Raw genomic sequence first — 9,581 nt, forward strand, 5'->3', positions numbered from 1 at the left:
CACTCCCTTACCCACCCTCTACCCCCTAGTGGCTCCAGAGCCTCTTAAGCATACTGCCTGCTTGGGTGTGAGCTGGGCTGGGGGTCAGCTAGACCTATGTGATCCCAGCCCTCTGCCTCCTCTAGGCCCCTTCACTGACCTCTCCCAGAGACCTTTCGTTTGGAAACACATTTTTCACCCAGCCCAGAGGAGGTGGGAGAGGTGGGATGAAGGCTGAATTAGGCTGGGCAGCCCCATCCCTATATGGGGGTCCCAACAGGAGAACAGATGCCTGAACTCTCCCAGAACAGACTTCAAACTCAGGACCACCTGTGGGAGGGGCCCCCCCCCAAGAGGTAGCAGGGCCCCTGCCCATCCACCTGCTTTCCCCTCACCCACCTGCACTTCTGCCCCTGCTTGCCGCCTGCCTGGGAGGGGACCCGCTGGGCTGGGGGCTGCATGAGGCTTTGGGGGCTGGGGGACCAGCTCTGTTGGGGGCAGGTGGGGATGAGGTCTGTGTGGGAAAGAGGCCTGAGGGCTCCTATACACACTCCACCTACCAACCCCCACTTAGTGAAGCTTTTGGAGCCACTGACCTGGCTGTGGCTCAGCATTGACACCCAGTGGTCATGAAGATGCACTGCAGGCACTGCCTGGGAGTGACGGGGCTCAGCTGGCCCATCTAGACCAAAGCTCATACCCCTTATTCAGACAGGAAAAACTGAGGCCCAGCTCCACAGAGTGAATTGTTGGCAGAGCTTGAACTGAAGCCCAGGCTTTTCAGCTCCCAGGACTGAGGGAGCCAGCTAACTTTCCCCAAGCGCCTCCTTGGTGGGTGCCAGGCCCCAGGCTGGGCACTGTGGACATAGATGTGATTTGGACACAGTCCCCATCCTCAGGGTGGTCACAGTGGGGTGGGGGGAAACAGACCAGTAACCAGCAGTGACAGGACAGCGGGAGCTCAGCTATGATTGTGGAGGGGTGGATTTAGCATCTTCTTGGATAAGGAGACCCAGGCTGAAGCCTGGCAAGGGGTGTTCACGCAGAGGAGAGGAAACATCACATGCAAAGGCCCTGGGGCACCCTGGGGCCCAGGGTGTTTGAGGAGCTGCAAATACTTGGAGTGACAGAGTGTGACAGGCAAGGAGTGAGACAGAGGTCATAGAGGCTTTTAGGACTTAAGAGGCCATGCTGAGGAATTTGAACTTTGTTCTATGGGCAGTGGGGAGTCATTGAAATATTTATAAGTAGGGAAGTGACATGGTCAGATTTTTGTTTGCAAAAGATCCCTCTGATTGCCATGTGGAGAAAGGATGGGAGAAGGGAGCAGAAAGAGAGACTAGACAGGAGGCTGTCCTGGTCACCCTGGCAAGAGGCTGTGGGGGCTGGAACTGGAAGGGGGACAGTGAAGAGGGACAGATGTCAGTGGAGCTGAGAGACACTTGGGTACTTGTCTGGCTGTGGAGAGGGGAGCGAGAAGTTAAGGGAGACGTTTACAATAGTAAAAGAGAGAAGAGAGCCAGGAGAAGCTGGCCTGCTGAGTTTTCTCCATGGAGAATGGGGAATGTCTACGTGACAGCTGAGTGGGGGTGTCCAACAGGCCCTGGACACTCAGGCCAGGATTGGAGGGCACTGGGACGTCATCGGTGCAAACAGCAGGCCACCCACCCAGAATATTTTTTTGGCATTTTCCCCCATATTTTTGCTTTGAAAATTTTCAAATATATAGAAAATTTGGTACAATGACTATCCTTGTACCCTTCTTCTAGACTGACCAATTATTAGTATTTTGCTGCTTTTGTTCTTTCGCTCTTTATATATCTATAGATCTTTTTTTTTTAAATTAATTAATTAATTTATTTATTTATTTATGGCTGTGTTGGGTCTTCGTTTCTGTGCGAGGGCTTTCTCCAGTTGCGGCAAGCGGGGGCAGCTCTTCATCGCGGTGCGCGGGCCTCTCACTATCGCGGCCTCTCTTGTTGCGGAGCACAGGCTCCAGACACGCAGGCTCAGTAATTGTGGCTCACGGGCCGAGTTGCTCCGCGGCATGTGGGATCTTCCCAGACCAGGGCTTGAACCCGTGTCCCCTGCATTGGCAGGCAGATTCTCAACCACTGCGCCACCAGGGAAGTCCTATAGATCTTTTTTTTTCTAATCCATTTGAAAGTAAGTTGCAGACCTCATCCACATCTCCCCTAACACATCAGCATGTGTCTTGAAAGAATATGGACATTCTCCCAAAGAGCCACAGTAACACTGTCACACCTGAGAAAGGTGACATTAATTCAGTGAAATGATGCCACTTAATATACAGCTTATATATAAATTTTACCCATTGTCCCCAAAATGCCTTTTGTAGCTGGTTTAAAAAAAAAAAAGAAAACAAGATCAATCAAGATTCATGTGTTGCATTTGGTTGTCACGTCTCTAGGTTCTTTTAATCTAAAATAGGCCCCCTGCCCTTTTCTTCTTTCTCTTGACTTTGTCATTTTGTGACTGTCCCACTGTCTAGATTTGTCTGACTGTTCCCTCGTGATGAGATGCAGGTTAAATACCCTTGGCAGGTGCACTAACTGGGGATGTAGTGCCCTCTTATTGCGTCTCATCAGGAGGCTCATGACATTAGCTTGTCCCATTGTTGATGCTGGCAGTGGCTTAATGTAATTTTTGAAGGTCATCCATGTTTAGATGGGTGTAATACTTGAAGAGAGATTACTTTAGTGTGACCCGGTGACCCCCAGGCCCAATGGCCAGTCAGTGGCCCCATCCATGTGATGTGGACAGGACAGCCAGATCATAAGGGACAGTCTCAGCATGGCCACAGTGGGCTTGCTCAGAACAGACATGTTGGGAGGACTCTTGATTGTTAGATGTTTTTGTGGGAACAGCTTCCTTGAAGGTAGTAATTGTACCAAGATGCATATTATACCTCATCCCTTCATTTAATCTGTACTAAGTAAAGCACTCTGAGAGAGACTCCCAGATGTGTCAGGGCTGGAATAGTTCTGTTGCTGTCCCGGTGCTCTGTCAGAATTACGATATCTACATTCCGGAAATAGCTTTAGTCTGGACTCGGAAAGAGGAAGGAGTGAGGGAGTGTGGAGTTTTGGCAAGACCATGGACCCTATGCTGGGGGAGGAAAGGACAGACAGACAGACACTGGGAAGAAGTGAAGGCGAGGGCCAGCTGGCGGTCCCTGGCCAACACCGGCACCACTTGAGACAGGAGACCCCAGAGCAGGGAGGCCTAGGGGAGGGGTCTGAGGGCCGCTGCCGCATCCCCGGGGCCTGGGTGCTGGAGACTCAGCTGAGAAGAGAGGGCGGGGCTGAGGGCTGGGCTCCGGGATGTGCAGCATATGGACCTGGAGTAGTCAGAGCCCAGGGAGGGATGGGCTCAGAAGGGCTGGGGCGGGGGCACCTGGGCCTGAACTTCAGCTTTGCCGGCATTTTAAGCCTGGCTTCCCAACAGCGATGCCACACAAACATTTTCTGATTTTACTCTTACATGTTCATTTGGACATGAGTGGGAAGGATATCGGTAAGTAGCCTGATCCCACCAATGGAGTTAATTAGGGTGAGACAAATACAGTATTTAAGGCAAAACTGAGTCAGTTTAAAGACTGTTAAGTAAAGAAGAGTACAAGTGGCCCAGGGATGTGGCAGGAATCATGCAGATGATGTGAGAACAACTGGTTTCAGGCAACAGAGATGGAGGAGGGGCCGGGGCTCTGCGGCAACCTCTGGGCAGGTTCTGTGGCAGGCTCTGGGACAGCAGTGCCGCCCCTGCAGACTGGCCTCTCCCCGCCCCCAGTGCAGCAGGATTTGCAGTGGTGTGAGGAAAGAGCAGCCAGCTGGGTGGGATCCTACTGAGGAGGTTGCTTCCGCCTGCCTTGTCCCCCTCCCATCCTCTCCTGGTCTTGTCCTGGCTGTCCGTGGGCCCTGGGCTGTGGCAGGTGGTGTGGAGCTGCAGGTGCATGTCCAGGGTGGGGCATGGGCCTCCAACAAGCTTTGCAGGGCCCCCTCCCCTGCCCCCTTCACGGCTGCATCTGTCTCTTTCCTCCACAGGGGGAGGGGTTGCACCAACTACGCGAGGCTTTGAAGATTTTAGCTGAGAGGGTTTTAATCTTGGAAACAATGATTGGGCTCTATGGTGAGTAGAGACAGACAGACGGACAGACAGCCCAGCCCCCGCCTGCCAGGCTTCCCCAGGCCCTCCAGGGTGGAGCTGCCTGGGTCCAGTCAAGAGGCTGGATAAGGTACCTGCCCTTCTCCAGGTGGGGACCTGAAAGGTCAAGACCACCCATCTCTCACTGACTGGTCCCTTGTCCACAGGTGAAGGGGGTGGCCCTAGAAACCCAGGCCCCCACCCCTGTGGTAAGACCTGGGGCTCCAGACATTGTGGGTAATGTGGTTTCCAGGCCTGCAGGGGAACCAGAGGTGACAGATTTCGAGTCTGAAAGGAATTATGGGCAATGGAGCCAAACTCCAGAGCTGCAGGGGATTGTGGGTAACAGAGCCAGACTGCAACAGTGCAGGGGGTTGTGGGTAATAACGTCAGAGCCCAGGCCCCCAGGAGGATTATGGGTAATGAATCCAGACCCCAGTCAGGCCTCAGCTCAAGAGAAATTGTGGGGAACAGAGCCAGTCTGCAGGCCCACAGGACAACAGGTCATGGGGCTAGACTCCAGAAGTGCAGGGGACTGTGGGTGACAGAGCCAGGCTCAGGTCTCAGGGGACTCTGGGTAATGTACCACCCACCAGTTCTGACCCCAGAGGCTCTCACTGGGCAGGCCATCCTGGCCCCAGGGTCCCCCTTTAGTGGCCTGAGAGACCCTCCCCCAGGCATTCACCCACTAGTTCTCCACCTATCTGGTCACTTGAGGAGCCAAGCGAGTCCCGTCCCCACTTAGAAGGAGCAGCCAAGGTCCCAACAGAGACTCACGCCCAGGCTCCTGCCCGGAAGCCAGCGGGAACTGGCCCCACCCCCCCTCCCTCGGTGCCCAGCCCAGCCCCCGGAGGCCGGACACGCACCGTCTGCTCTTCTCGATCTCCCATCAGGCTCCTAGCTTACAGAGCTTCCTGCAGCAGCAGGCTCAGCTGGAGCTCCTGGCCAGACGGGTCACCCTGCTGGAAGCCATCATCTGGCCAGGTAACGGCAGGGTGGGCAGGCAGGGGCAGCCCCTGCCAGGAAGGGCCTGGGAAGGGCCTGGGGACACAGAAGGCGCCTCCCAATACTGGATCCAGACTAGCAGACAGCCACTCTTCGGCCCTTCCATCCGGCCAGCAGACGGTGTCTGGCACAGAGGAGGTTCTAGTAACTAGTTCTTGAGTGAATGAGCACCTGCTCTGTGCCAGGTACCTCGCTGGCACAGGCTCCAACAGATAAGACAGACAGGGTCCTGCTGTCATGGAGCTTAGGGTGCTGGGGGGAAGCCCTGGAACTGGGCGTTAAACCTAGGGTGATGAATACCACAGTGGAGTGAATACAGGTGGCCACCAAAGCCCACAAGTGCTCCTGATGCAGGCTGGGGGGTGGCAGAGGGCATCTCAGGAGGGCTTCCTGGAGGAGGAGGCGTCTAAGTGGAGACCTGAAAGGCAAGGATCGGGGGCAAGTGAACAGGCAGAGGAACAGCATGGACAAAAGCCAGGAGACCAGAGAGAACCTAGAGGGACAGTTCCGTGAGGTTGCTGAGGGTGAGAACAGAGGCTAGAAGATCTGGCAGGGCCCCGTTTGAGAAGGTCCTCCAAGGTAGGTCAGGGAGGCATGGAAGGAGGTTAGACACCACCTGGCTGTCACAGTGGTCCTAAGGAGGTCTCTCCACATTAAACTGGAGCCTGTGGCTGGCCCTGGAGAGAGTCAGGGATTGGCCACCCTGTTCCTCATCTACCCGTGAAGAGGCCCCAGCCCTTCTCCCAGCTGCCCCATCTCTCAGCCCAGTCCTAGCGCATCAGTGCACACAGCCTCAGACATCATGTCCAACCTCCCATCTATTTTATAGATGGGGAAATTTGAGGCCCCCAGCAGGAAGAAGAGCTAAGGTTAGAGCCAAGCCTCCCTCATTTGGCAAAACTGTAGGGCACACCTACTGCAGGCTGGGTCTGAGGCAGATCTCAGGGTACCCGCCTTGGGGAGCTGCCCATCGGGTGGTGGGCAATCCTCAGCATCTATAGAGATGAGGGCCATTGGGTACAGGAGCACCAAAGGATGTGTGTGAGGAGAAGCCTTCCTGGAAGATGGGACCCTTGCATTAGTCATGGAAGGTCCCTACAAGTGTGCCAGGAGGAAGAGGTGGGAGGACAGCCCCCGTGGGGACAAAGGCCTAGAGGTAGGAAGGTGTGTGGGTTCTGCTTCCAAAGCTGCTCTCGCCATGCCCCAGGGCTTCCCCAACTTCTGAAAATTCAGACCATCTCCCAGACCTCCTCCCCTCTCCCAGAGGAAGGACCAAGGACCAAATCCCAGGTGCTCAGCTCCTTGTCAGGTGTCCCCCGATTCCCCTCTCAGGAGGATTGGGAGGGGAGTCAGAAGGGACACACTGTGGCCTTGGATCTGTGCTCTGCCCCCCTCAGCCGGCTCTGTCGCCAGCAGCCCAGGGAGGAAGTGCCAGGCACCTGGCAGTGTGGCCAGGAGGAGGGGAGTAGAGGAGATGGAGCCTTCCCCATTGGCCCATCATACACAGCAGGTGCTAACAAAAGACCCCGATGGGGCTCATGTTTAGATTATAATCAATAATGATGATAATAGTAACAGCTGTCATACATCCAGTCTACCTGGGCCAGGAAATTTACATCCATCATCTCCAGTCCTTGCAACAAGCTTTCTAGGTTGGCGATACTGTGCCCACTTCACAGATGAAGAAACACAGGTTCAGAGGGCTCGTGTGACTCCCCCAGGACATAGGGATAGTAGTGGTGAGGCCAGGGGTCCGCCCTAGGTCGGGCCTCTAAAGCGCTAGCTCTTTGGGCTCCATCGGCAAAGGTTCCCTGACCCCTCTGCTTTGCTAGGCACTGAGTGGGGCCCGGGGGAAACCAAGGCCCTGAATCTGATCATGTCAGAACAGCATCTCATGACTGACTCACAGTGACCAGACCTGCAGGAGCCCTGGGTTGAAAACACACCAACCTAGTGACCATAATAATCCAACATTTACTGTGAAAACCACTTTCCACTCTTGGTCACATTGAACACTCTGCAAGGGTGTGACAACAGGAGTGTCATCCCCACATTCCAGATGAGGCTTAAAGGTTCTGGGACTTGCCCAAGGCCACATAACTGGGACATGGTGGGGCCAGGACTTGGCCTGAGCTGATGTTGGAACCTGAGCTTTGAGCTACCCTCCTCCTATGCTCCCTGTTTTAGGGCATGAAATGTTCCTTGACTGTGATTGCAGATACCTGTCTGCCCCAAGGGCCCCATATCTCAGCCCAGAGGTGCATGGGACACAGGGTCAGAGTGCTAGACAGTTACGAGTATGAGGGTATAGCTCCCTCCCTGGCATTGCCTTCAGTGGGAAGCTGGTGCTCACCAGAGTCAAAGTGTCTCTCCTGTGAACAGGGTTTCGAAGGCTCAGCCAAGTCCTCCATCCTGGGGCCCTCCCCCTGGAAAAACAACCCATCCTTCTGAGCTGCCTAACCCCTCATTTAACTTTGAGAGGGACTGAGGTGATAGTTACATAAGGCTTCCTGGAAGAGGTAGGTCCTGATCTGCGTTTTGAAGGTTGAATAGTTTTCCAGGTGGGAAGAATGCCAATTATCCGGTTTTACTCTTGGGGGCCAGCTTATTTGCAGGTTGGGGCATAATCTCACCATAGCCAAATCGGAACTGACTTCAGTAATTACTGGAGTTGGCCAGGGCCTCTGTATCTGGAACTGTCCCCCTGGTTTTAGAGATGAGACAACTGAGGCTCTGACAGAGGTCCAAAGCCACACAGTAGGTCAGTGGCAGAGCCTGGCCTTCCTAAACCCTTCCCCACTACAGGTGGCCTAACCTGAGGAGAGAGGAAGAGTGAGGCTGATGCCTGGCCTTAGTTTACCCAGCTCTGAAATGGGAATGATTCAGGGCACACCTCCGCTCCAAGATACGTTAACGAAAAAAAGAGCTATACTGTTTATGGAGCATCTACTACATGCTAAGCATTTCAGAAACATGGTGGGTTCATTGATCCCCACTTGACAGAGAAAATCAAATAGAGGCCCTGAGTGTTCTAGCTGGGTTAGGGGCTAATAACTCCTGGGGGTAGGGGCACTAACCAGCTTTGCAGACCTCCTTCTTTTCACACACCTCTGCCTCTCAGACTCGGGCAGAGAGCCCCACCCCCCCCCACCCCCCAGAGGGCCAAGGGAAGGTGGGCACCTCACACAGACATCACTAACCCGGCCTCTTTCCTTCCCTCCCGCAGAACCAGAGGGGTCAGGGGCAGACCCTGCCGGCACGGGCACCCCCAGCCTCCTGCGGGGCAAGAGGGGAGGACACGCCACCAGCTACCGGATTGTGGCCCCCAGGAGCCGAAACGAGAGAGACTGAGTGTGGTGGTGGCCCCTTGGGGAGGGCCAGGCCAGGCTTCCCTTCCCAGCCTGGACTTGGCCAGCTGCCTCCAAGGTCCGCCATCCGTATTTATTAATATCCTCAGGGTCCCTTCTGCCACCTAGGCCTTTGGGGTGGGCATGTCTTGGTCCTGGCACCCCATGCGCATCTGCCTCCTATGAGGCTGAGCAGGGACTGGAGCCTGACAGGGAGGTGTGGTCCAGGCAAGAGGTGAGGCCTTGCTCAGGGCCCTGGGCCTCAGTTTCCCTCTGTGAAATGGGGTGATGCAGGCCTGTGGGGAGGGGCGGCAGGTTTGGAGCTTCTGTCTTCTCATGAACTGCCCGGCCATCCAGGCCCCAAGCAACAGAGGGAGTTGGAAGCTGGGGCTCTGCCCGGCCCTCAGCACACCCAGGGATGATGAGAGCGGGCAGTCTCACCTCCTCACTCCCCAGCCAAACCTGGGGGCCCACCTGTATCCCTTGTCTCCTTGTTTTCTGGTGCTGGGTTCCTGGCCCTGAGGTCAAGCTACCTGATCTGACTGGACATTCAGGGCTCCTTGTCTCAGTTCTGACCCCTGAACCCTCAGTCCTTCTCATGTCCCAGGCGGAGGGGGCATGGAGAGGGAGGGGCCACCTGCTCCCACAACGGCTTGTGACAGACACCAGGAGGTAGATGTGTATCAGCCAATAAAGGCACCCAGCCTCATTGCCCACCGGCCTGGTCTCAGTGTGTGCTTAGACGAGGGGCAGCCGGGCAGGGCCAGCAGCCTCTCTTCTCAGTGGCCTTCACTGTCCACCTGCAAAGCACGACTGTGAGGCCAGGGCTCCCCTGGCCATCACCTGGGCAGCTGGGGAATGGGGGTAGGTGAGCAGAACAGAGGGTCAGGCCATCCCCACCCCCTGGCCAGGTGTCCAGCAGGAGCTACCAGACCTCGGGGCAGCTTCCCTTCTCTGAGCCTGTTTCCTCACCTGTAAAATGAGACTGATGGTGTAGTCCTCAGGTTTCCCAGTCTGTGTCTGGCCCCTGGCTGGTGACCAACGGCAGGGTTGGTCTCTGCGGCCCCTCCACTCTGGCCCTGGCCT

At 55.6% G+C, this 9,581-nt stretch overlaps 1 protein-coding gene across 9 annotated transcripts in view; it reads left to right on the forward strand.

The window, feature by feature from the left end:
• Positions 1–9,214, forward strand: part of LOC309611308 (kremen protein 1) — a 145,351-nt gene extending 136,137 nt beyond the window's left edge. For 3 of the 9 annotated variants that reach the window (XM_082355573.1, XM_082355570.1, XM_082355569.1), the window contains 2 exons: positions 4,044–4,128; positions 8,375–9,214. In XM_082355573.1, the coding sequence (XP_082211699.1) occupies positions 4,044–4,128; positions 8,375–8,499 (210 nt within the window). In that variant the 3' untranslated portion in view covers positions 8,500–9,214. Of the gene's footprint in view, positions 1–4,043; positions 4,129–5,036; positions 5,128–8,374 lie in introns of those variants that run through there. The other 6 variants (XM_082355572.1, XM_082355571.1, XM_082355568.1 and 3 more) reach the window with 4 other exon arrangements.
• The last annotated feature ends 367 nt before the right edge of the window (positions 9,215–9,581 follow it).

Source organism: Balaenoptera borealis, assembly GCF_965194805.1.
Source record: "Balaenoptera borealis genome assembly, chromosome: 14".
Taxonomy (NCBI): Eukaryota; Metazoa; Chordata; class Mammalia; order Artiodactyla; family Balaenopteridae; genus Balaenoptera; species Balaenoptera borealis.